Consider the following 27325-nt stretch of genomic DNA (forward strand, 5'->3'; position numbering starts at 1 on the left):
CCTCCCAACATTTAAAGAGCTCTTTATTATTGCAGTCTCCTCTTTGTCATAACTTTTGTTTTTCCAAGATCCATCCTGAAGAGAGCAAGCCCCACCCCAGTCCCCACCCACCACATTGGATCAAGTCAAAACCTAACTTCTTATCCTTCCCATTGATCAGTAATTAGGGTAGTAATTAAGCACCTAGTAGAATGTAGCAACAGACAAGTTTTGATTGCTGTGAAAGATGTTGGGAAGAGGTCAACAGCTGAGGAGATGACCCTTCAGCATATTGAAGAGAAAAAAAAAAAGGTGCTGGCTGTTTTTGTACAGGGATGAGGAAGGGAAGATCCACAACCATTCATGATTCACCCGCCTCGAAATGAAGAAGAAACAGCATTCTACCATCATCAAAGGTTCAACAAAAGAGCATCAAAGTTTTCATTTCCCATTAATACAATGCAATCCGCCACCTCTGCTCTGCCAATTTCTTTTACAGCCTTGAAACAATTCATTGATTGTTCTCTTTGGGTCACCCTCACTCCTGCTGCTGCTAGTGTAGTAGCACTTTCACAATTTAAAATTCAAAGTTGAAACAAGAATTTCAAGAATCATTCGGAATCGCTTTCCATGCTTCCCATGGCCTTCAGTCCCCTAGGTTTCTGCTCAAAATGAATGCAGACACAGGAAGTCAATTAAGCTTTTTCGAAAACAAGTTAGTAATACTTTACTGGAAGAAAGATGGAAGAATAGGGAAAATGCAAATACTAGTACCCACCTTTTTAGAAGTCTTCTTCTCTCTGACTTCATACCGCTCTTGGCACAGTTCTGACAACCACGTACCAGGACTCACCAACTGCGCAGTCACGAGGGAGATCTTTCCAGTTAGAAAAAAGCAATGCTAGCAAAATCAAGAGAATCCCAGACAAGAACATACAACTAAATTTTGTTGAATTCAGAATTTACCATGAATGCATAAAAGGAACTTACGAGCAAAGTTTTCTGTATTAGCTTGGCCCTTTTCTTAGGTCTTTGAGGCAGTTTACACCCTTTCATAGCCATAAAATCTTCCTCTTTCTCTTTATTTGAGAGTGTTACTAGTAGTTTTGGCCAAACAAACTTTGTCTTCTCCTCCTTAGCATCCACAAACATCTTATGATTCTCATCCAAACCAACTGATCCCCTCGTCGTGTAATACCGGTCTTCTTTCTCAGGAGACAATGACATTGATGCCTTGCGATTCTCGTTGCCATTGGATCTACTCATTCCTAAATCCCTGTGTCAACAGAAAACCACCCAAAACTAAGCCCTTCCTTGTTTTGTGACTGAAAAGAATTTTAGTTTCCAGACAGATTCCTCAAAATGATTTTGGTTGGTGAGGGAAGACGAGACCTTACATTTGCACTCAAGTTGGTTACCATCTGAAGCAACTTCTCCTTTTTATCATGTCACTTTACCTCACCAATCATGAGCATAATTCCCAAAGAGAGTTTGCACTCAACAAAACCTAATTGGATGTCCTCACTTTATCTTTATTGCAACGCTGCTTTAGAAATTAGGATGTCATCCAACAACCAAAACACTGATCTACTAAAGTTTAGCAACCAAATTCCTAATCAATTTGAGCACTGCAGCATTTCTAGATTCATTCCTTTCCCATGAACCATATCATATCAAAACCAGAAATTTCCCTCTATAATTGATTAACACCACATAAAACACACACATGACAAAAAATCTAAAATAAGTTCTGAAAATACAGTGCCACAGCACACAAAATAATGTTCGATCAAGATCTCGACTTTTTTTTTTGTTCCCCCTTCAGGGAGAACTCAACCTTAGTATAGGACAACAAACAATGTTTATCCTAATAGGATGTAATTAAAGACTCGAAATCTGATACACACAGTTGTTACCTGTTGTTGATGCGATGGGGAGAAGGAAGAGGAGGAAGAGAAGCATTATGCTGAGGTTGTGCTTCTTTGTTGTTGTTGTTACAGCTATCAGCAAAGCGAGATGTGATTTTCTTCTTGACCACAACAGCACCATCTGATTTTCCATTGATGGAAGTTGACGCTGCTGATGATGAGTTGTTCTTGTCTTTGACCTTCACACATCTCAGCCTCTTCCTATTTCCCCACTGCAATCTATCCATCTCTCTCTCTGTATTCGTGGTATTTTATTTTCTTCTCAGCAGCAATCCCTTTTGCCCCTTTCTAATAATGGATAGATGTATCTGCACTAGCAGCACCTGCAAGAAACAGAACCCACCACCAATCTACCATGAGAAGTTTAAAAGCCAATATTGGCATATATTTGCATAGGGAGAGAGAGAGAGGAGGACCCATGAAAATACAGGACCAAAACCGAGAGCATAAAGATGTAAGGTAGAATTAAAATACAGCACCCACCTCAGGATCTGTAAATACACTTGCAAACGATGTCCCGCACAGCCAAAATGAAGGCCCCCTCCTGCATTGGAGTCTTCCATTAGAGATACAATCAGACTGCAAAAAATACAATCTCAGAGCACAAAAAGTAAAGAAAAAATAAATTTGAGGAAGCAGGAGGATACTCACATACAAGGAAGAGAAACTGAGAAAGATGGGATTTTGGTCGTGGGAAGTTGCAACAAATTGCATATAGATACCAGGTGGTGGTGGCTGTGGTGTTTTTAAGTGTTGCTTTTGTGGAATAGCTAAGAGAGAAACAAAAGATGTGTTTTGAGGTTTCTTGGCTTGTTTTTGTATTCTAAGACTTTTTAAGTTTTAACTGCTGGCTTTGTTTGAAACTTGGAAGTTACTCTCACCAGCCACCACTCTCTTTTTCCGATGACTGAGAAACTCAGACTTTTTCGTTACTAAAGTTGACCTGCGAGAAACCTTCAAAAGCCGGCAACTTTTGAAGGCTCCCGCAGACCTTAATAAACCCAAACCCCAAACCCCCCCCGAACCGATGTGGGATAGAAACCCCACAGGGGTGCCCCGCTGCTAAGAAACCCCACAGCCACCACTCTCACTCTGCCTTTTTTTCTCCTCTTTTCTTTCTTTTTACTACTAATTCTCTACCCTACTGACTACTACTACATCAATGAATTATACACAAAGCAGAACTCCAAAGCTATTCCTTTTAGTCTTTTAGGCCCAATCAATCTTCTCTGCCTCTTTTCTCCTCCTTTTTTTTTTTTTTTTTTGTTTTGTTGGTTGTGGGTGTTATCCCCAGAGACAGAGTGGTGGAGTTATGATTTGTGTCAATTGGGGTGTGGTATTTTTCTTCCTTTGACATGTGCTCCATATTCATATTGGTGGTCTGCCTGATGAGAAGAGGAGAAAGTAGTGGCACTAGCAACTAGCAAGTAGTAGTAATAACTTCTACTAAGTCACACTCTCCATCATTTTTCTTATATAATAATAATAATGTTTGTCTATAGTACTCTATATACCATGTGGTTTTTTGTTTTGGGTGTGAAAAAAAAAAAAGAATAAATCTTATATACACTGATGGTGTATACGCACTATCACGATTAAATATACGATACATATGCAAAATTTGAGTTTCAAATTCAAATTTAAATTATGTGTTATGCATCTGATGATAAAAGTGTATATACTGTTAGTGTATTGAAAATTAATCCAAGAAAAAAAAAAGATTATTGGTGTTTGTCTTTCAAAATAGGGGTAAGAAAGATTCGATCCCTTTTTTTTATTCTTTTTTTTTTTTGGGGACGGAGAAGGAGTAAATCTGGACAGACGTTGGAGGGTTTAATTAAGGGTTGGATGCGATTTCCCTCCAACTGCGTGCCGCCCCCATTTATCTTTTCCTTTGACTCTTTCCTTCAATTTTTTTTGGGCCCAAAATTTGTGTATTCGTATTATTATTTACTATAGATGGTTTCCAAAAAAAAACAAAACACACACACACACACACACACAAATGAAAAGAAAAAGCAGCCTATAGGGGGGGATTTTTGTTAATCACAATTTCACTATTATTTTAATCATATAATTTTCATTTATTAGACCGTAAGATAAAACAAATGATGAGAGTGCAGATAACAAAAAATGGGGCGTAACTAACATTATTGTTTTTGAAATAATTATTGATTTAATAATAGTAATAGATGTAGGAGTAATAAAAGTCCAGTGCAAAAATTGACTGGTCTTTAATATTAGTCTTTGCTTTCCTTAAAAAGAAAAGGTCTTGACAATCACGAGAGTCCAAGGCAAAAGAATGTCACCACCGCCAAGTAGTACGTACTGCTACAGAAAGCCACTTGACGCGTCTGCTGACAAAAGTTACTACGGCTACTTAGTGTTGGATTCATGTTCAGAGGATTTGAAAGCCCATTAGATGCCTCCACGTCCTCTGCCCAGGAGTTTGATGATCTGCAGAAAAAGGGTAAAAGATTCATCATAGGGACCCAAGCAAAAGATTCATGTGGTATGATGTGTTAAATGAGCAAATTTTCTTGTTGCTGGTTGTATTCCTTCTTTTTCAACATCGTGCTCTTGCATTGGGGTGTGAAGCTATTTGAGAGAGAGTATGCAAACGTAACCAAATCCATTGCAAAAGAACTACTACACAGACGGCAGAATTTGAAGTATGCAACAAGAGAACTCGCAGACGCTACTACTTGAGAGTGCGCAATGGGTAGACAAACTTGAGTCTGCAGCTTGCCTGCAATCAGAAGTGTCAAAATGGGTGATTTGGACGGGTTGAAATGAGTAGTGGATATAAGTGAATCAATTCATTTATATTCATTTAATTAGATGGGTATAAATGGGCAAGTAAAAAAAATGAGTTGGATAACTCAATTACCCATTTATAATCCATTCATTTTAACGTTTTGTAAACTCATTTAAATTCATTTTTGTGAACTAAATTATTAATTTATACCATCCTTTATACCTATCATTAGTTTTAAATATTTACTTATAATGTTCAATAAGTCTAGTTATCAATTTTTTTTCATCCATGCTCCTTGTCACAAGTTAACAAGCTACGAGAAAATGAGCACGTTAACAAGCTACAAGCAAATAAAACGATAAGATAAAATCAACAAAATAATAATATTAAATGAAACAAAAGTAGTTAACATAATGACGAAATGAAGAATCTGAAAAAAAAAAATCAAGTAGGGTATCTATCTGCGTAAAAAATGCATCAAATATTTGCTAACGCTGAAAAATAAAACATTCCACTATATACAAGGTATCAGCAATATTAATACATGAAAGTCTCTAACAACGAGTTCAATAATCAAACGCGGGTCTCAAATTTCTTCTAAATGGGTAGGTAAGGAGAGGAGGTGTGGAAAAAACAATTTTAAATGAATTAATTGAGTTCAATGAGTTACCCATATCTTCAGCTATTTATGAATGAATATAGGTAAATTTAGTTAAATGAATTTATTTACCACATGTACCTGCAAGCTATTTAGTTTTTAGGAGCAAAACTGCGAAACCTTTGGATTTTTTCAGGAGTCTGGACTCTGAGTTGTTGATAATGATTATTGATTACGATCCATTCCAAGAAGCAATGAAATGTATAGCCCTTTCTTATAGACGTCAGTATTTACCGGCCCTAACTGACCCATGATGTATTCATATCCAAAGCCCATATAGATCTAACATCATAATGAACCATGCAGCTGCCCCCCTCCCAGCCTGTTCTGAGATATATGACTACTTAGTTGACTACTAAACAACCCCCTGTTTAATCCATAATTAACAAAAAAAAAATAAAAATCTTTTTTTTAATATTTAATGAAAATGGAAACCTCGAATCGGAACATCTCATTTACACTCCCTCTCTTAATACCACTCAACCTCAGAGAATGTATGCAGTATACTGCTACTTTCTCATGATACCTTTTATGGAATTTACTAGTAGTAATACTACGTTTTAAGTCCAGGAGTCTGTAGTTTATTAACAAAAATAAAAGAAAAATAAAGAAAATAGATGAATATTTTTTGGGTGTGTGTGGGAGTGTATTAGGAGTGCAAACTAGCCGAGTCAAGCCGAGTTTTGGCCTAATCGAACAGAGTCTCTAGTTAATTTTGTGAAGCTCGAACTCGAACTCGACGAGTTCAAAACGTCAAGCTCGAGCTTAAAAAATAAAAAAATAATAATAAAATTATTTTTAAAAAATAAAAATAAATAAAATAATAATTTTTTAACAAATAATAAAATATTATGAATATATGTGTAATTTTACTATTAAAATAAAAAATAAAAAAAATATGTATAATTGAGCTCACGAGCACGAGTTTAATGTTTTTGACCTCGAGCTCGAGATCGAGTTCGACTTAATTAACTTAAACTCGATATTGACCGAGCTCAACTCGAGCTCGTACTCGAGCCGATCGATTCGTGAACACCCCTAGTGTGTATTAACTTCCCAACCGACCGACCAAATACTACAAACAAAGGTAATGATGCTTTTCATAAACAAATAAATAATTCAAATTGGAAAGGCAGAAAGCCCAACTTAAGTACTTTTGGTCTTCTTGATTATCAAATACTAAACCCTATCAGTAGTAGGTAAACCAATTCCGCACTTGAAAAGATTTGTGCCAGCTTCTGTATTTCCACGTCTCTACTACTACAAGAAAAGTGTACGCACGCCACCAAAAGTTGAAAGCGAAGGCAAAAACATGTACTCTACTACTACTAGCTACTAGTAATTAATTACTTTATATGTATTCTTCTTTGAAAATGCTCATTAAGGGCTGCTTTTGTTATATCAAATTACCACTACGTACTTAATTTGGGGCAACTACTTTATCTTTATTGTGTCACTTCAATGAAAAAGAAAAGGTAACTACCATTGTCCAAAAGAGTAGCAAACTAGGCTGTAGTCTAAAAGAAAAGACTACGTATGCTTCTTTCCAAAATCATCAAATTACATATGCTCTTTTTTTCTTTCTTCAATATATCTACACTTACTCGGGGAGAGGATTGGACCATCACTGGATCAGACAGGTGTCTACGCACCCGCTGACGATATTTTCAGGAAAGCATAGATTTTTAGAATGTAGGCAAGGGGATTTTACGTTGAGCTGATTAATTTATAATCAATATAGTTCCTCCTGTGTTTTCATTACTACTATTTTCTTTCATGCACCAAGTGCTTTAATTAATTAAGCTATATATCAACCCTCCATCCATGGTCCATAAATGGCGTTCGTAATCATGTCATTAATTGCCTTCTGATTTCTTGTGCTCAATAATAAGCAGCAGGTACGGGTTGTCTGTCAACTCCAATTTGCATTAATTAGGACATTGCTTATCCACAAGAACCATGCCTTTGAATTTCAATGAATAAAAAGTAAAATTAATTTTGCTTACCAAATATTGACAGTACTACTAGCCTTAGCAGATCAAGAGAGAGGTAGGTGTAATTTTTAAAATCTGACGGATGTTCACAAACCTTATCCCTAACGTTTTATGATAAAAGCACGTTTTATAGTTTTTCCATCAATTACAAGAGTCAAATTAACTAACATCTATTCTACCATAAGATAAGGATAATGGTTACCAATCTTGGGTAAGTCTAAGCAGTTGATAATTGTACGCCTCTAACTTAGTGGCAGAACTACTACTAGTAGTAGTACAATGAATGCAATTTTCGCAAGTCTCTGGTGTTTCTTTAAATACTTTGATCCTTTGACATCGACTTCTTATAACCCAAAATGCACTAATTGGCTGTATTGATGGTGCCATGCACGATGCTTCCAATTCCATGTCAACTACTCCATCTTCAAAATCAGGACCATTCAGGGCTTTATATGTGCTCTCCTGTAGGATAGTAACAAGACTTGTGTAAGCTAATTAACCTCATCTGGGATTCAACTGATCTCGAGCGATCTGAGTTTGGTAAAATATCATAATCCATAAGGTAGGAAAAAAGCTGCTGCAATTCTATGCATGTATTTTACTTCACGTATCATCTGAGTCTGACTGATACTGAAGAATTTTTTTTGTCTGTCCCGCAAAATGTATATTGGCCCAGATCAACATTGATGATCATCAGCTCGTGATTTGGTATCAGCTATGAATACTCCTTTCCCGATTCACTAAACAAATTCTGCTCGTGATCCTGCTTCTGCTTCTTGCCAATGACCTTAATTTCCTTTTGTTTTTTCTCATTTTTTACTTCCCATGTATAGGGATTCTATGCACGATATCATGAAGCTAGTAAAGTGGAAGTAGCTTTTACAGTACATCCTTTCCTAGTAATTGGAGAAGACGTAATACCTTTTTGCCTTACTGATCCATATTCATAACAAATTCAGTCACCATCTACTAGAACATCTAGATAACCTGTTCTAATTATAACTCCTGAAAATATCTCAGAGTTTTCAGCATCAGGGATTCTATGCGTCTAAATTCATTCTGAAAATTTATCAAAGCTCTTACTCCTACAGTAATTTACACCAGTCTAAAGAAAAGAAAGAAAAGAAAACATTCTTAACAATGAATGCATCACATCACATGCTAAGCTGAGGTCTCTAGTAGTCACTGAACAATTAGTAATGATTAGGCTCCTAAACAGAGCAGTTTATAGGAGGGTTTTAGGCAACAAAGGCCATAAGATTAGGTATTGACAAAAATGAGGTCTAAATCAAAGAGTGAAAAAAAAGTCCTAAGAGAAGAACAGAATGGAAGGAACAAAGCAGTAGTAGTTAAGAATACAGCACAACTGCGCAAGGTTGTGCCCCACGCCAACTGTACTTTTTTCACATTGCTTACCTATACACACTCTGTCAATTTTCCGGGCAGCGGGCAGCCACCTACTAACTTATTTGTTAAACTACTACTTTAATCATCAATTATTACGTACTAACACTCTACCATTAACTTTCACTTTGGGAGGAATCAAAGCCTTTTAGACAAAATAAAGTGTGCCTTGGATGCATAAGATGTCGAAATGGATTCTTTTTAGAACCTTTTCAGCTTTTTCTCTTGCTTTGCGGAATCGTTCTTTAGTGCTTAATTTAGTGGGTTGGTAATTCTAATCGTTAATTTTGTCAATAAACAAGTATTGTTAGGGAGAAACGCTCAAGAAAACCCATCAAAAAGGCTAAATATGTAAGTCTAAGTATCCAACATTGATTCAAAGGTTTAAACTATTAAAGGGCCTAAACCCTTATTTACATATTAAGAACTTTTTTTTTGTCTCTCAAATTAATATCAGATACAATTCTCTACTCATAAATCTAATAGATATTTAAAAAGAATATTACAACAAAGAAACATAATAATAATAATAATAATAATAAACTTTGACACTTTTCTTGTCTACTCAAACTCCAAAAAAAAAAAAGGCTAGAAAAGAGAAAAAGTTATAAAGGAAATAAGATACTAGTAGTGGAGTGTTTTGGAGTTAGGACATCTCAACATTCAAATGGGGCAGCTGCCTGCCCGTAGTGGATGAGAGCAACTATATAAACAGCAGCAGCATGACCCATCATAGTCATCCTCCTCTGCCATTTCCTCTGTAATCTCCCCACCAGGCCTACCACTCATTCTTCGCAGAGGAAATTAATTCATAGAGCAGCAGAGCCATCTTTTTTTTCTTGATTCTCTCATCACAAATGGAGGCGGCAATGAAGATGAAGATGCTGGTAGCCGCAATGTTGGTGATCATGATGATGTCACTCTCCGGAATGAAGGGCGTCGCCGCAGCCGATGCTCCGGCGCCGGCCCCCGCCTCTGACGCAACCATCTTCGTGCCTACCTTGTTTGCTTCTATTGCTGCACTGGCTTTTGGTTTCCTCTTCTGAATTGATTAGTCATTAATCTTATCCACCTTACTTTGTTCATGCAAGTAGATTCACTTTACACCAGATGTGAGCATGCAGTCACCGGACAGACAGGCAGCCGTGCTGCTTCTTTACCTTTGATTCCTTTCTTCCTTCCTTCCTTCATTTTTTTTTTTTTGGGTTTATGGAGTGCTGTTAATAAATAGTACTAGTTCTGCTATTTATGATCCCTGCTTTTTCTTTAGTTTGGTTTGATGTGAATTTATGGTGGGATGGGATTGGAATAATGTTTTATTTGGAATTTGAGTTGATGGATGGAGCATAATATGATTTTATCTTTGTACTACATATTCTTTTTCTTCTTCTTGTTTGTTTTTTTTTTTTGTACCATGTGTGTATTGTACTATTTACTATTTTGTGTAAGAAGCAGCAGCAGCAGCAGAGGTCTTGATTTGTTCTGCTGCATTAGTTCAGAGTCTGAATACTTTCCTTAGTTTTGTTGTGTACATTATTGTCGGTTCTTAAGTTCTAATGATAATTGATTAACGTTTTCAATGAGTTGATTAGGACCCATTCATATTCTCTGCCCTTAAGGCGTAGGATAAGTATACAAGATATAAAAGATGGACTCATTTCAAATTTTAAACATTACTAATGTGGCTAAGGGCAAGAAGAACCCTTTAATGAAAGAGTAAAATGAAGTCTACAATGGTTTATTGAGTTGAGTTGTCCCATGGAATTCCAAATGAAGTGGGGACACAACTCACGAGGACAGCTAGCTAAGGAAAGGGAGATCATTTGTTGTTTTTAATCCATCCATCAATGAGCTTCTATCTATCAAATATCAATTGAAAGAAACTAGTACTAATTGAAAACTACCCTCTTCATTCCATTTTCATAATTGATGGTGGTTCCATCACTAAATAATACAAGTTATAGATAATCTTTCAAAGTTAAGAAAAGAATTTATTAGTAGTTGCATTCCAAAAAAAAAAAAAAAGAAAATAATTTAGTAGTACAATTTTGGCATTTGGAATGGTGATGACTTTTCACTATTCCCACTACATTTCTACTAGGTGAGTTTACCATTTCAAATTGGTAAAATGGCTACATTTAAAAGTAGTGATTAAAATGGTACTAGCATTTAATTAAGCGAATTGCCAGAATCTAAGATAACTCCACAAGTTTACTCAAAAGGCAATTGCTGACTTGTGAGTAAATTTGAGGAACTTAAATCCTACACACACGCACTTATCACCACCGACGTGGGAACAAGGATTTTTGGGGGAAAGGGAATTGGTACTGGATGGTCCCAAACTGGTCAGCACCATATTTATGCGACCGAGAATTTGATCCCGTGGATTGGGACTTCTTGTTCGCAATTTCCAAGTAAATTGTACGTATCATCATCATCCTAAACATTGCATGCCTACATTTATAATTTCAGCATATTTTTGATGCACCTACTGAGATGTGAAACAGTTCATCAGTGACATATTATTGAACCCAACCACAGAAGTGCTTGAAAACATATGACATGCACGCCAAGAAAGAAGGAAGGAAAGAAAGAAAGAAAGAAAGAAAGATGGTGCTAGCAACAAAATGTTTATGCAGCTAATTAAACCATCAGCTTTCATATTCATTGCTATTCTATTTCAGAGGTCCTTGCTATTACTACTGTAGACAAATTGGCAAAGATGGCCGAAGATGGCTTGGAATGAACATGCATGATGGGCTATGGCACATGGTCTCCTCTATTGAAAAGGCAAGGCAAACCAAATTTATTATTATTATTTTTTTTTTTATAAAAAGTGTTCTTGAATCATCAGCATGCATGTGTGATATGCCCACAAATACACCAATGGGAAAAGGTGGTTGGTGTTTCTTGGGTGGAACTTTGTCTTGAAGCTACCTTCTTCCTCATGCGTGGAGGGCCCTTCCTATCAACAAATATCTCACTTGCCGTATTATTAGAAGTATATAGCCTCTAGTTTAATTGAACTCTTGTTCAGCACTCCTTTTGATCATCATCATCATCATTATTATTATTAATCTTACCGACTAAGTATCAATTTATGTGCTATTAGCTGGTGCTACTGTTAAAAAGTCTTGTAGCACATAATTGATTCAGCTCAGAAATCCATAAGGAAGCTTCTGTAGTATTATGATATGGTTTAAACTTCTTAGCACGTAATTGATTCAGTTCAGAAATTCATGAAGAAGCTTCTGTATTATGGCTTTAAACAAGCAAAACATGATTGAGGTTGGATGATTGAACGATTAAAAACTCAACACAGCTTTAGCAAGAAAAGTCTTGAGGACTGGATCGAGCTGGTTCTTATGACTTAGATTTTTTTTTTAGCAAGAAAAGTCTTGAGGACCGGTTAAGCTGGTTCTTAGGACTTAGATTTTTTTACGTCTCACTCATATATATATATGTATATATATATGTATAAAAGTATAGATTAAAATATAAAAAAGTTCCCTATGGTTAAGCTAATCTATGAAAAAATCCCTGATGATTTCAAATAATTTATTTCGACCCCTCATGATTTGAACTAATTTGAAACAGCAACGAAAATCGTCAAAATTAATCGAGACAGACGAAATATTAGGGATGCAAATTTAGTCGAGTTCAATCGAGCTATTGACGAGTTTGTTTGTTCAAAACTTAAGCTGGAGTGTAATATATATGCAAGGCATGAAAGCTTGTCAAGCTTAATCGAGATTCAAATACATATGTATAATTCTAAATTCTTTTATTTAAAATCATACTCGAATAGAGTTCGAGTACTACTCGAGATTCACTCAACTCGATTGCAACTCTAGTTTTCCTCCATCGATCAAATTTTCAAAGCTGACTGATCTGAAATAAAACTTTTCTGAGTCTAGAATACAAAGCATAATTTATGCTGAACTAAGAGTAATTATGCTTTTATAGTTTAAGTTTTTTTTTTCTAAGGAAACCTTCTATTGATAAGAGTGAAATACTCACAAGGAAATTATGCAGCAGCAGTACAATAATCTATACTTCGAGTATATACAATAGACTGATTAGAGCGTACAGCTAGCAGAACTCAATAAGCCTCTATCTAAAACTATACATATCAGACTGTAAAAATGTCCTGATCTTGGTTTCAATCTAGGCTGGAATCCAGATTCTCCTGGGTATGAAGTATCTTCCTCCACGCTAGCATTCAAAGTGGATATATATAATGACTTTAAAAATTTTGGGTGAAGGGAGGGCCAAAGTTTAATTTGTACAGGGATACAAGCAAAAGATTTTAATTTCTGAAGGAAATATAAAAGATTTCTCAAATCTTGGGAGGCAGCTGCCCCTTCCGGCCACCTTATGGTGCCGCCGGTCGAACAAAGCATAACCATTCATTATTCCAAGGCTAAGAGCCACAAAGCAGATGGTAAGTACTGATACTGAAAAAAACGTCAGTGGCCACCACCAAAGCCTTAAGGCTTGGTGGATTCAAATTTTGCCACCCATCACTTGCCACTAAATGTGGCAGGTCACTTTGAGTGGTTATCGGACGAGTTCGGTAGGTGGTTCAGTCCTCTCCGATTTTTCTCTGAGTCTTTTCTGGTTCCCCCTATAGTATAGAATAGAATAAAATAAATGTAGGATCTATCATTGCAGGGAAAAAAAAAATACTAATATTGAAAAAGACAAAACAATGCCACCAATTAGGTGCTACATTCTCATTAAAATATGAAATATGACATACACAGAGAATTAGTTGGAATTGGAGTTGTAAACATTCACAAGAACCAAAATCACCTCATTAACTAAGCTATATTTACAAACAGTCGATATAATTTACCTTATTAATATAGCCAAAAAAATTTGTTTCTTCCCCTAGTTGTTACAGTTAGAGGTGCAAATAAATCGAACTTAATCGAGTAACTCGCGAGTTTGTTCGGTTAAAACTCGAGCTTGAACTCACATTGACCCGGTTTGAACAGCTCGAGCTATTTAACGAGTCAAGTTTGAGCTTAATATGTGAAACTCAAAAGTTAGTCTAACTTAATCGAGCTTCACACACACACACACATATATGTTTTTTTAATTTTTTAATTTATTAGTATGAAATGTCTAGTTTTTCCCTTATTTAAAATTATAAATTTATGTTTCTTAACCTCGATTAGGCTCGATTAGAATGATTGGGCTCGATAAACATGAGGTCGAGTAATGCAAAATAAAATCGAGTTCGAGCTTGAGCTTAACTTTTAAGAGCTCAACAAGTTCGAGTTCGAGTTCGATTTTTTAATTCGAGTCGAGGTCGAATTCGATTCGACTCGATTACACCCCTAGTTACAGTAGTTGTGTACATATGTTTAGTGGATGGAGTAACTTATTCTTCAAACTTAAAAATCATTTGCAGTACGTGATACATAGATAAGGGGAAACTATAAAAGTTGCAAATTCACAAGGCAGAGGCAGATCTAACAAAGTTGCAAATCCACTGTGGGCATCCTTCCCCAAATCAAACTCCACCTCATCAATGATTAAACCCAGCCCTGGTAACGTTCGAGACCATACAACTGCCCTGCCCACAACTGTGAGCTGAGGCCTCCCTCTGGTGTGGTGGCCATTAAATCAGCCACTGACTTGGTGATTTAGGCGCATGCATTGCAAAGGAGAAACCCTTCACATTTAAGACGAGTTATCTTTAGTGTTTTTAAGGGAATCATTAAATACTTCAAAAGGTTATGCTCTTACTATATACTTCAAAACATTAGACACTAGTTACTTAGTCAAACACTTGTATTTTTTTCCCTCATTCCTTCCTTTAGTTTGTTTGTTGGTCCTCTTCAACCAAGAAGCTTCAGAGGACAATGGCAAGTACTAATATGGTTCTCAATTAGAAGAACATAATCTTAAGGAAATTTTGGCAAAAGTTACCCAAAGAACATGCAAAGAAACTATCCCAGCACATCCATTTTCTGATGTATTTGTTGGGCTCTTCAGTGTTTCAAATTGGGTTGGACAAGCTAGTGCAGTCAATTGACTCTGAAATGAGTATATCTTGCTAGGTTTGGTGCCAAACCAAAGATGACCTCAAAGCCGGTCAAACCCACCTAAAGATGACGAAATCAGTTGACGTGGAGTGGATGGGTTGGACCCAGCACTATGACCATTAAGATTTGTATTAAGGTAGAAATGAGTTTTTGATCCCTAATGTTTGATCTATGTACTAAATTGGTTTCTAATCTTTTAACCAAAGTAAATTTAGTTCTCAAAGTTTTGCATTTTTGAATCATTTAGGACAATTGATGGAAAATCAACAACGATTAATAGTCAATATCAAATTATCGTTATTCAAGAACTTTACCTTTACATTTTGGTCCCAATGTTTTAAATTTGTATTATTATGGTTCCTTAGGTTTTAAATAATTATAATTAGCGTTTGAAGATGAAACGAGATGTAAATTGATTAAATATACAATAGATGTGTTGCCAAGTCTCTGTAGAATGTCATAAAACACTTCATGTAGGCAACAACAATGTTGTTTAACCTAAAATGCATCTCTATATTAAATAAGTTAAAATTGGATAATAATACACATTTGATATATACAACAAAAAGATCATAGTTTAATATATAACTTTACTAGTTACTACTATAAAAATTCTTGCATGATTAATAGACATAGGCTGCTAATGGTTGTAGTTAGGAATTGTGATTTGTGACTATAAAAACTATTGAAGGTAAGTACTTAGGAATTTTTGAGAAAAAAAAAACCTTCTTTATTTTTATTGTTTTTGGACCTATTACATCTTCCAATAGTAACGTTTATAATTATTTATTTTGCTATTTGTTTACCATAATAATTTGATTGAATGACAAATAATTCTATAAAATATCAATTTTATCTCAAACTCAATTGATAACCTAATGAAATTGAATATAAAATAGATGAACAATGTAATTTATATATAGTACATATTCTTCATATTTTAAAGGGATACTTAATTGAGTGCTTAATTATCAACACAAGTGAAAGATAATACGATTCATGATCAATTAATTCTTCGTACTCCAAAACAATACATACATATATTATGCTAACTCTGAGACCAGCTATACAAGAAGTCTATGAGAAATTAGTGGGATGAATAATGAATTATAAAGTAAAAAAGAAAAGAAAAGAAAAGAAAGAAGTTTACTTAAAAAAAATTTTTCCCATTGACTAATGGTGCAAAATGACATAGATTGGCACGGCCTGCCGGCTGCTGAGACACAGCGAGAGGTGGTGGATGTGAAAAATCTTCAATGCTCTCTATGCACTACTTGACATTGTCATGCGATGTACTATCACCCATAAAATATCACCAAGTAGAAAATGGTGAGTCATATATTGTTTCCTAATTTTTTTTTCTGATACAGGGATATTTTGACTTACGTCAAACTAGTCCTGCTGTGATAATGCAGAACCCGCTTCAAAAATGCACCACGTGATAACCAGCGGGGTCGACCTGATGATTTAAGGGAGGTACCATTCAAATTGCCCGATAGGAGCGATATATTATTTTCTAATTAGTAAACAAAATATGTACAACCATCATAGTCAATAGTTGATTTTAGTACATTACGCGGCATATCACGTAGTACATATAGAATAGGGATAATTTCAGAAACCTTCCCTAAGATTTCTGACAGTCTCACTCACCTCCCTGAAATTTGCAAAATATTAGATACCTCCCTGGTCAGATTACCTTCTCTTCTCAACCTCGTGATAGATGCTCAACGCAGCCAAAAATGACGGCCTTAACCTTCTTTGTACTTCATGTGGGTTGACTTCCTTCTGCAAGGTATACTTGGGTGGTTATATGTTATCATTAACTTGGTCTCATCCTTGTCGTGATTCATCCAACGACCATGACCGTTTCATATCAATTACGTCAAATCTTATTACATCACACACCTAGACCATCAATTCGTATAGGAAAATTCTATAGTACAGGAGCCAATCACCAGCAAGATTTTCTCAAGGTAGTTTCTGCTAAGATTCTAAGAAATTGTGCACTGCACACACACACACACACACACGCATCACCGATCCTCTCATTATTCTCTTAACTTTCCGTCAGGAATTCCAATGACATGAGAAATAGTACAGTATGTAAACACAGGAGGAGGACTCGATCAGGGGAATGAATGAAATTAAGAAAGTTCTTCACAAGGCTGATCTGACAAAAGCGGAGTGATCATCAATACTATGATGGTTCTTGCTCAACAAGTTCTCCAGCTCTCTCACAAATGCATCCATTGCAAAGCCCGGCAGGCAAATAGGAACCACTATTCCTTTCTCCCCGTTCTTGTTCTTGAAAGGTATGTAAAAGCTCGCCACGCCGGGGATGGCACCAACTCCGCCCTTGGCCGGCCCTCCGTACGCTGGCTTTCCCCAACCGAAGTCCACCTCATTGAACCCAGCCCGAGTAACGTCCGACACGAGATAAGTCCTCACCACGGTGAAATGAGGCCTCCCTTTGATAACCATTAAATCAGCCACCGATTTCATGTAGTCTTCAGTCACATCACATTTGGCCTTATTCACCAGCTCCAACGCACATCCCAGAGCCCTCTTGCACAGCTCTCCGGCAGTCGTCAGGGCCACTGGAAATGCAAAGGCATTGCCGTAGTACCCTTGTGGCAAGGGAGGATCGAACTTGGAGCGAGCATTGACGATGCAGAGCACGCGGACTTCCTCATTGGGTTCGGGCTGGAGGGCGATGGTCCGGCAGCGCCAGAGACAGGCCGTCAAAATCTCAAATGTCGAACACTTGCGACTGATGTCGAGCGGGATGGATTTTCTCAGAGCTGATACCTCCGTCGGGCCGAAGAAGAAGGAGCGGTGGACCATATCGTCCAGGGGAATGATGGTTCCTTTGGTATCGGCTACCTCATCGTATTCGTGATGGGTGCACGTCACCCTTGGCGGGTCTCTAGCATTCAGGAGCTCTCTCTGCCATACTGGCAGTACAGATGGGGCGGAAGCTCCCCGTGCGATTTCGCCGACCGCATTCATGAACTGAACTAGTCCGGCAGCATCGGACATAGCGTGATTCAGGCGCAGTGCGAAGATGAAACCCCCGCATCTCAAACGAGTTACCTACAAAAATACAAGTGTTGTATATAATATGCATTATGCACTAATAATACCATACCATTATTAGCACTCAATAATTGCAAGTGTAAGAACAAAATATATATAGAGCCCACCACCACAGCCTAAACAGTTGAGTTGGTGGCTCTGGTGGTGGAGAATAGAACCAAGAAAGGCTATGTGGTATGTGCCATGTGAGGGGCGGGGCATTCATCATTGAAGTTGAGAATTTCAGAGAGAGTAAATGGCATTTCAGACATAAGAAAGTGGCAGCTGCTGGTCTGGCTTGTGATATAGACATTTCAGACAAATATGCTGCTGCAAATATTTGTATTTGAGCCACAATCAGGGAAGGGAACATGACTGACGAAAGGACAACAATAATAAAAAAATTTTCAAAAAAAAAAAAAAAATTCTCACAATCCAAACTCTTAGGCTCTTCATCGTTTTTTTCCTTTTCCTTTTGGGGCCCGGGGCCGCCCGGGGGGGGGGGGCTAATCTTTCCTATTCATAAAGCATGAGAAGGAAATTCAAGATTAAAATTAAAATTTTGTGTCATCGTTTAGTTTTTTCAATTTTATCCTCACAGAAGGAAAAATTTACAAAATTTTTTGTCATCTTTTGATTTTTTTTTTCAATTTTATTGTCGTAAGAGTAAAATTTTAGTAAAGATAACTACTTAAATTTAGTGACTTCTAATAACTTCTATTTTATATTTTTGTTTGCTTGCTTGCCCAAAAAAAAAAAAAAAAAAAACTCCATACGATTTAAATAAAAACAACTTTATTTTTTCTTAATTTGCACACTCATATATAGGATGTGCTTTTCTCACTAATTTAATACTTTAAAGTCAAAGGTATTGACTGCGGCATCTAACAACCTAAGAGAGTAGTATAATAGCAAGGTTTTAGAAAGGATTGTTTGTGGTGTGCAATTTCCTAACCAACACTCTTTTGTTTCTTTTGTAGCAGTGACAAAAGAGTCAAGTATTCAACTCTAAATTCACCCCCTAAATACTTGGAGAAACAACCTAGACGAAAATAGACAGCTCCAGCCTCACCTCAGGGACAAATCAAGTCAAAAAAAAAAAAAGAAAAAAGAGAGAGATAGAAAACAGTAAAGTTGGTTTAGGTTGTGTACCTGTATAAGCAGTACAGGACAGTGAAGGACTCCTGCAGACTCAGGAACATCATAGAGGAGCTCCTCCAAGCAGGGGAATGGAGGCTGAAGTTCTTCCCCAAACTGCTCCAGCGTCACCTCTGCATCCGCTTCAATGAACATGACACCCTCCCCCGTGCAGTCCACCACCAGCTTCCTCCCGGCGCATTCTCTGAGACGCCCCGCGAAGGGGTAGTAGAACACCAGAGCCTTGGCAATAGCCTCCCTGATCACCTTCACGGGGTCTCTACTGCCATCATCGCTGCGGTAAAACTGGATGACAGGGATTTGAAAGCGAAGACCCTCTTGATCGTCGATGTCAGAGAGGAGCTTGCATTCCCGAGGAGTGGACTTCGCCGGACGGACCAGCTCAGGCTTTTGTCTGGTCACCCTGAATGTCAGAGACTTTGATCCCATTTTGTTGTCCACAAACAAACTGCTACGCACGCAGTGATTTGACCACCACCAACGAATATATTTGCTCAGGCTCAGGCTTAGGAAATGAAAGCACTAGTAATGAGAATGCTTTAATTGTGCGTATACAGATATAGATAGTCTGACACAGGAGAAGAAAGAAAGAAGGTTTGGTAGTTCTGAGGATGCCTTCCTTCCTTTCCAGCATGGGATTTATATAGTACCACTGAGTGTAACAGTAGTCATACAGGAGTTGAAGGAAAAACACACAACATGTCTAGTGCACTTACCACTTAATTGGATCTTATTTGCATGTACATTTTCCTCATCTTTTCCCACTTCTTTTGTCAATTGACTGACCTGTTATTTGGTCTAGTCTTCTTCTCAGTTCTCACTTTGAGGCCTTCACACTACAATACAACAAAAAGATGGTTGTTAAAACTTGGATCAAAACTCTCAAATGAATTTTTCTATTCCTAGAATTTCTGGGCTACTTCTCTCAACACATTATTGTACCAGTAGCATCCTTTAATTTTCCCTTGAGTTTCTCGGTACTTCTATGTGATGTGGAAGCCCACCTGCAAATAGAAAACAAATTCCCGTTTCAGCTTTTGGTCAATAGTACCAAAAGTGATGATGCTTCAATTCAATTTCATTACTGACCTTCCAAGATAATGTTAGGTAGTTTTCTTTTATCATTCATTACGCCATATATATTACTACAAATAAAAATTTTTTTTTTTGAAAGAACTAGAATCAGACCATGTTAGTGCAATGTAATCCTAGACCTTCATGGGTGCAAATATTGGACAGAACATCTATCATGGGACATCAATTTTCTGATGTATTTGTTGGGCTCTTCAGTGTTTCAGATTGGGTTGGACAAGCTAGTGCAGCCAATTTTGTCTGAAATGAATATGTCTTGCTTGGTTTGGTGCAAAGCCAAAGGTGACTTCAAAGCCGGTCAAACCCAGTTAAAGTTGACAAAATCAGTTGACGTGGAGTGCATGGGTTGGACCCAGCACTATTTCTACCTTAAGACTTGTATTAAGGTAGAAATGAGTTTTTGATCCCTAATGTTTGATCTATGTACTAAATTGGTTTCTAATCTTTTAACCAAAAGTAAATTTAGTTCTCAAAGTTTTGCATTTTGTAATCATTTAGGACAATTGATGGAAAATCAACCAACGATTAATAGTCAATATCAAATTATCGTTATTCAAGAACTTTACCTTTACATTTTGGTCCCAATGTTTTAAATTTGCATTATTATGGTTCCTTAGGTTTTAAATAATTATAATTAGCGTTTGAAGATGAAACGAGATGTAAATTGATTAAATACACAATAGATGTGTTGCTAACTCTCTATAGAATGTCATAAAACACATCATGTAGGCAAAACAATGATGTTTAACCTAAAATGCATCTCTTTATTAAATAAGTTAAAATTGGATAATAATACACATTTGATATATACAACAAAAAGAACATAGTTTAATATATATATCACTTTATTAGTTACTACTATACAAATTCTTGCATGATTAATAGACATAGGCTGCAAATGGTTGTAGTTAGGAATTGTGATTTGTGACTCTAAAAACTATTGAAGGTAATTACTTAGGAATTTTTGAGAAAAAAAACCTTCTTTAATTTTAATGTTTTTCGACCTGTTAAATCCAACGTTCCAATAGTAATGTTTATAAGTATTTATTTTCCTATTTTTTTACCATAATAATTTGATTGAATGACAAATAATTCTATAAAATATCAATTTTATCTCAAACTCAATTGATAACCTAATGAAATTGAATATAAAATAGACGAACAATCTAATTTATATATAGTACATATTCTTTCAATTTTAAAGGGATACTTAATTGAGTGCTTAATTATCAATACAAGTGAAAGATAATACAATTCATGATCAATTAATTCTTCATACTGTAAAACAATACATACATATATTATGCTAAATCTGAGACCAGCTATACAAGAAGTCTATGAGAAATTAGTGGGATGAATAATGAAATATAAAGTAAAAAAGAAAAGAAAAGAAAAGAAAGAAGTTTACTTAAATTTTTTTTCCCATTGACTAATGGTGCAAAATGACATAGATTGGCACGGCCAACCGGCCGCTGAGACACAGGGAGAGGCGGTGGATCCGTGGATGTGAAAAATCTTCAATGCTCTCTATGCACTGCTTGACCTTATTGTCGTGTGATGTACTATGACCCATAACATATCACCAAGTAGAAAATGATGAGTCATAGATTATTTTTTAATTTTTTTTCACAAAGGGCGAATCCTAATTTATGCCAGACTAATTCCCCTGTGATGATGCAGAGCCCGCTCCAAAAATACGTCACACCATAGCCAGCAGGAGTCGACCTCCTAATTTTAAGGGTAAACACCTAAGGAAGGCACCATTCGAACTGTCCGCCAGGAGCGATATGTTGTTTTCTAATTAGTAAACAAACTATGTCCAATCATCATAGCCAATAGTTGATTTTAGTACGTTACGCGGCATGCCACGTAGTACATATAGAATGTGTAATACTTTCTCTTCTCAAGTTTATTGTCAAAATAATCCTTCTTTTGAAACATATGCCTAAAGTAACCTAATTTTAAATTTTATTACCATTATAATTCTTTTTTGGCCACATAGATTGCATATGTGGCAGGATAGAGATAGAGGGACATTCCATTTCTCGTTCCCAACTAATATCTTCCATGATTCTCTCTTTGAATCTTCCCAATTTTTTTCCCTTTCATTATTTTTTTTATTTCATTATTTTTCCTTGTCAAATGTAATTGTGAGAAACCAATATATATATTGACAACATCTAAAATTTCATTATCATTCCTGATATTGTATCTGTAGATGAAAATATTCTCCTCAAATTAATAATCTCAAGATAAATGAAAATTATTCTCTTATCTTTTCTGTTGTGCAGTTTTTGGAACATTCCTATGGCCTTCAAAAAAAGGGCCAGTTGATAAAGAGGAAAACGGGCCAGTTGATCTCTTGGCAGATTTTCTGAGCGAATGTGATTATCCAACGGTTTGTGGCAGTTTGTCTCTATGCTCGGAGGGGCAGTGCTCTTGTCCGTCAGGCGTTGAAAGAAGTGACAACGAAAACAGCGGTGGTTGTGTGGAGAAAAATCCCACAAAATGTGATGGTCCCCGTTCTCATGGACTACTACATCTTACAGATGTATATTACTTTATGTTGATTCCGATGCTGCAGTCTTGAAAGCGACAGATATTGAGAGCTGCAGATGGTTATGCTTGAGAGACTGATCATGCAAAGCAGTTCTCTTTCGGCATTTTTCAGTAACTTTTCAAGGGAAACTGCTTCTTACCCTCCCCTGTTCTTTCACTAATAAGTGATGGAAAGCAAAGAAATGATTTTGAATCATCAGCATTCATCAAAATTTCCAATGACATGTCAAATACATCGGGATCTTCTGCATCGTCCAAACGAAAAGGAATTATAGCTGGATTGACTGCAGGAATTTTCTGTTTGTCAGTAGTAATCCTTGGCATCTGCATTGTGCGTAGGAAGAAGCAAAGTACTGAGGAAGACGTTGACACTTACTGGGAACAGCTATCGGGAATGCCCGTGAGATTTTCTTTTCAGGAGCTACAGGATGCAACTGGAAATTTCTCAAAATTGCTGGGAGAAGGAGGATTTGGCTCAGTTTTTGAAGGAGTTTTGAAAAATGAAGAGAAAATTGCCGTGAAGCAAGTCAACAGTTTAGGGCAAGGGAAGAAGGAGTTCCTGGCTGAAGTCCAGACAATTGGAAGCATTCATCATATCAATCTTGTGAGACTGATTGGATTTTGTGTTGAAAACCATCATAGACTTTTAGTCTATGAATTTATGAACAGTGGATCACTTGACAAATGGAGTTTTAGCAAGGATTCTGTTCAACTTACTCTTGACTGGCTGACAAGAAGGAATATCATCCGTGATATAGCAAAAGGTCTGGCTTACCTTCATGAAGAATGCAGACAAAAAATAGTCCATCTAGATATCAAACCTCAGAACATCCTGTTAGATGAAAATTTATGCACAAAGGTTTCTGATTTTGGCTTGTCCAAGTCCTTTGATAAGGATCAGAATCAAATTGTGACTACATTGAGGGGAACTCCTGGTTATCTGGCACCAGAATGGTTAAGCTCATTTATCACAGAAAAGGCAGATGTCTATAGTTTTGGAATTGTTGTAATGGAGACCATATGTTTAAGGAAGAATTTTGCTATGTCAGAATCTGAGGATCGTGTACATTTGCTTGACCTGTTTAGGAGAAAGGACGAGGAAGATAGGCTGATTGATATAATCGAAAGTAATGATGAAGATACTCGACTAAATATTTCAGACATGATTAGAACGCTGAAGCTTGCACTGTGGTGTTTACGAAGTGATTTTACCCGGAGGCCATCTATGTCTGCTGTAGTTAAGGTCATAGAGGGTACACTGCACCCTGAAAGTAACTTGGAACATCAAACCTTGGACTTTAATCCACTTGCAGCCATCAGAAGAAAGTTTGAATTTGAAACAACAGTATCAGTTTCACCATCAGTACTATCAGGACTAAGGTGAACCAAAAATGTTGCTTCACTCGGTTGCCTTTCTTTTCATGTTAGTTCATAAACGTCTATTTCTTTGTTCTCCTTACCATGTCATTGATGGTTTATATTGTGTTAATTGAGGTAAAGTACAACTTGTCAGAGTAATGTAATCACGTACGCAACAATATTACATATACCTGCATCATTTCTTGGCATGAATTTATATGCATCATTCACAATGGATGGTATGTACAGTTCTATAACTGTGTAACAGGAAAAAAATAATGTCTTTCTGTATTATGCTTACCACCTACAAAGGAACATGGAAAGGTTTCCATTTGTTTCCATCTTCTTATGCTTAATCTTCCTAACGCTCAAAATTCTTGCCAGTATTCATTCTGTCCGTTCGTTCTCATATTTCTTTTAGAATTGTCATTTGCTTTCAACATGACCCCATTAATAATACGTAGTTATTAGTAGGTTTTTCCACATCTTGTGACCAGCTACGTACATTAGGGGATGCTATAAGAATACATTAGTTTTTTGTATTAGCTCCTTGACATCATTAGATAAGGTGAGTATAGGACTCCTGTTTAAGCAGTCAGATTCTGCTATCAGAAAGTAAAATCTGAAAACTCCAGTCCTTCTTCATAGTAATGATGGTTGACTTCAGAAACTAATTTATACTCGAAATCTGCAATAATCTGTCACAAAACAATCTCACCGGAAGAATGCTCGCCAACTTTCTAGGCCTTCCTCGTTTGAAGAGGTGGTGACTAGCGAGTCTTCCTGTATTTTCAGATCATCAATCTCCTGCTAATAATCTCTCCCTATCTGTAAGGTTTTGCTTCATTTATGTTCATTTTTTAATAAATAGATTCTGAACTACAATTACATAGATAATACGTTTAACTTCTTTTCACTCCTACAAATGTATCACTTGCAAAAATTTCATTGAATGGCTATGTTCCATTCAATAATTTCGAAAACAGGAACAGACAGAAAGACTTCAAATAGTGCTTTTCAGATTCTTAAATATTTTCGATTCAGCTTTCTCATGGTTCAACCAAAAGCGTCTTCAATTTAGGTAAACCCCAAACCAAAAATCCAACATTAGCAAACTTTTTCTGAGTTTCAGTCGTTTATTGTTGCAAGTACCTTAGGCAGTCTTATATTCTGTCTCAATTTCACTGATAGGTTTGTCAGTGAGAAGATTTTTTCTTGCAACTGAAAACTTTTCATGAATACAGCTCTAGGTAGAAATTATCGAACTGATGTTTATACAAGAAAGAATAATAGCACCATCTTCCTGAAGTATCAAAAATTTTGTTTGCTCACCAAGGATTCTCTGCAATCATGAAAGAAAAGGATTTTTTACTTTATTTAATTTCTGCCGGGGGACCGGGGGGGAGGGGAAGTGGAGAAGAGTTAATTAGCACTACCAGAATTTCAAAAGGGGGTAGATGGCCTTCCTTCAGAAAGAAGTATTCCATGCAATTAATGACTGAACATGACACAGAAACAAGAATAAGAACTATAGATTAGAAGAGACAAGATGCAACTTATTATTTATGGAGATGTATATCCTTCCTCTGAGTCTATGCTAATTGTCTGATATCAAATTCATCAGAAACGTTATCGCAAGTTCTTCACAATAAGAACCACAGATAGAAAATTCAGATGCCAACAGTAAAATTGAACATGAAACAAATGTCATATGCACATAGATTGTTGAAGTAAATAGTAAGAAAAAGATGCACAACCACTCCAGGGTGAGATAATTAGAGTTCTTGTAGCTAATCATGACATTACCAAGTCCAATACAAATGAGATGAAGAAGAAGAGCAGGGAGGAAACAGAATAGGCAGTCTTAAATAAAATGCAAAGATTTAAATGACCCTCATGATTGTCTTGCCAAACCAGTTTTGGGGAGACGTTCCTCTATCATTTTCTTCCTGAAGTCAAGATCTTCAAAAGTTTCTGAAGTTGCAGTACCTTTCTTTTCTTGGTTTGAACCTGGGCGTTGAGGTCCTGAACAAGGGTATTGCAGGCGTTGAGGTCCAGCAGCTTCAGAATGGCTTCTGGATGAGACTCTTCTAGCTCTTCATGTCCTCCATTTTCATGCTCTGAATCATCCTCTATCATTTTCTTCCTGAAGTCACGATTTTCAAAAGTTTCTGAAGTTGCAGTAGCTTTCTTTTCTTGGTTTGAACCTCCTGTGTTATCAGGGGAGCAGAAATTTTTTCCTTCTTTTTGGATTACCATCACTTCTTCTTGCACTTGTTCGTCCTTGTTAGTATGTCTAGAACAATTCCCTTCCGCGACAAGCTCCAATGAGATTTCCTCGCTCGTAGAGTTGTCCAACTCTTGATTCTTATTGGCTTCATATTTACTCATTTTTCTTTTCTCTATTAGCTTCTGGATCTCTTTTATTTTGTTGAAGTGATTCCCCAGTTTTTCACTAAGTTTCTCAACTTTAACTTTCAAACCATGGTGCTCAATCATTAGAGTTTCTAGCTGGTCCTCCAATCTACCCTTCAACAAATTATCTGTAGATCCACATGAAGACTGGATCACGGAATCATGCTCACACTGTCGGTTCCTTCGCTTTATATGCTTGAGCCAATGCCTCTTTCCTGCTTGAAACCATGGGTTTTCATATTCATATTTCTCCGTACAGATCTTTCTGAACCCCTATAACATTTTAAAAAGAAAATGTTGAACTTTTCAAATAAACAAATGTAAAATCGTTAAGTCAATTATATTATGAATTCCAAATAGAGTTTCACTATCAAAATTGCTATTAGGTAATAAGCAAGACAATGCTGTACTTTGACATATTAAGACTACCGCATTGAGCATTAAACTTGGTAAAGAGATTAAATTTATGTTACTTGTCCAATTAATGGTGAGGTGTTTAAACAACATAAAGATGAATTAACATGATGTACTCACGTAATTGTTGAGCTGAGAAACAAAACTTGCGAGATTGCTATGCTTAAAGTTCTTGGGAAGGAGCTCTACACTGAACTTGATATGGTCCCAAATTGTGAAACTTCTATTGTTTGGACTCCAAGATATGATGGAGTTAGTTTCTGGATCTTCAACCATGTCGAATGTCTTCCTCAGAAAATGAGGTAGAATTGACCCTGTTCTTGGTCTCCTCGGTAATTGACCGATATCCCTAGTGTTACCACCATAGCCACTAGCTCCTCCTCCATCGCCATTATCACCGCCATTATCACCGCCAGTATCATCAATTGCCTTTCTTTTTTTGCCTTCCATTTGTAGTTCAAATGCAACACCGT

At 36.6% G+C, this 27325-nt stretch overlaps 4 protein-coding genes across 8 annotated transcripts; 2 read left to right on the forward strand and 2 right to left on the reverse strand.

Annotated features, from left to right (window-relative positions):
- Nucleotides 1-192: 192 nt before the first annotated feature.
- LOC140003899 (uncharacterized) lies at nucleotides 193-2710 on the reverse strand. Of its 5 annotated transcripts, none has more exons than XM_072048749.1 (6): nucleotides 2559-2695; nucleotides 2391-2463; nucleotides 1896-2230; nucleotides 970-1255; nucleotides 758-835; nucleotides 193-641 (listed from the first exon to the last, which is right to left on the reverse strand). In XM_072048749.1, exons 3-6 carry the CDS (start codon nucleotides 2132-2134, stop codon nucleotides 591-593), a joined length of 654 nt encoding a protein of 217 aa, XP_071904850.1. In that variant the 5' UTR covers nucleotides 2135-2230; nucleotides 2391-2463; nucleotides 2559-2695; the 3' UTR covers nucleotides 193-590. The 5 variants fall into 5 exon arrangements, with proteins under 5 accessions (XP_071904850.1, XP_071904494.1, XP_071904199.1 ...); XM_072048393.1 differs by having other exon boundaries at nucleotides 363-641; nucleotides 2391-2486; nucleotides 2559-2710; XM_072048098.1 differs by having other exon boundaries at nucleotides 363-641; nucleotides 2391-2451; nucleotides 2559-2694.
- A 6737-nt stretch (nucleotides 2711-9447) lies between these two features.
- On the forward strand, nucleotides 9448-10094 carry LOC113742115 (uncharacterized). Its single transcript, XM_027269867.2, has one exon. It carries the CDS (start codon nucleotides 9579-9581, stop codon nucleotides 9765-9767), a length of 189 nt encoding a protein of 62 aa, XP_027125668.1. The 5' UTR covers nucleotides 9448-9578; the 3' UTR covers nucleotides 9768-10094.
- A 6649-nt stretch (nucleotides 10095-16743) lies between these two features.
- LOC113732466 (benzyl alcohol O-benzoyltransferase-like) lies at nucleotides 16744-19606 on the reverse strand. The gene is made up of 2 exons (XM_072050067.1): nucleotides 19008-19606; nucleotides 16744-17873 (listed from the first exon to the last, which is right to left on the reverse strand). The coding sequence occupies exons 1-2, from the start codon at nucleotides 19440-19442 to the stop codon at nucleotides 16938-16940; spliced, it is 1371 nt and encodes a 456-aa protein (XP_071906168.1). The 5' UTR covers nucleotides 19443-19606; the 3' UTR covers nucleotides 16744-16937.
- Nucleotides 19607-22786: 3180 nt separating this feature from the next.
- Nucleotides 22787-24063, forward strand: LOC113742264 (G-type lectin S-receptor-like serine/threonine-protein kinase SD2-5). Its single transcript, XM_072047692.1, has one exon. It carries the CDS (start codon nucleotides 22888-22890, stop codon nucleotides 24046-24048), a length of 1161 nt encoding a protein of 386 aa, XP_071903793.1. The 5' UTR covers nucleotides 22787-22887; the 3' UTR covers nucleotides 24049-24063.
- The last annotated feature ends 3262 nt before the right edge of the window (nucleotides 24064-27325 follow it).

This window comes from Coffea arabica, chromosome 1c, assembly GCF_036785885.1.
Source record: "Coffea arabica cultivar ET-39 chromosome 1c, Coffea Arabica ET-39 HiFi, whole genome shotgun sequence".
Classification (NCBI taxonomy): Eukaryota; Viridiplantae; Streptophyta; class Magnoliopsida; order Gentianales; family Rubiaceae; genus Coffea; species Coffea arabica.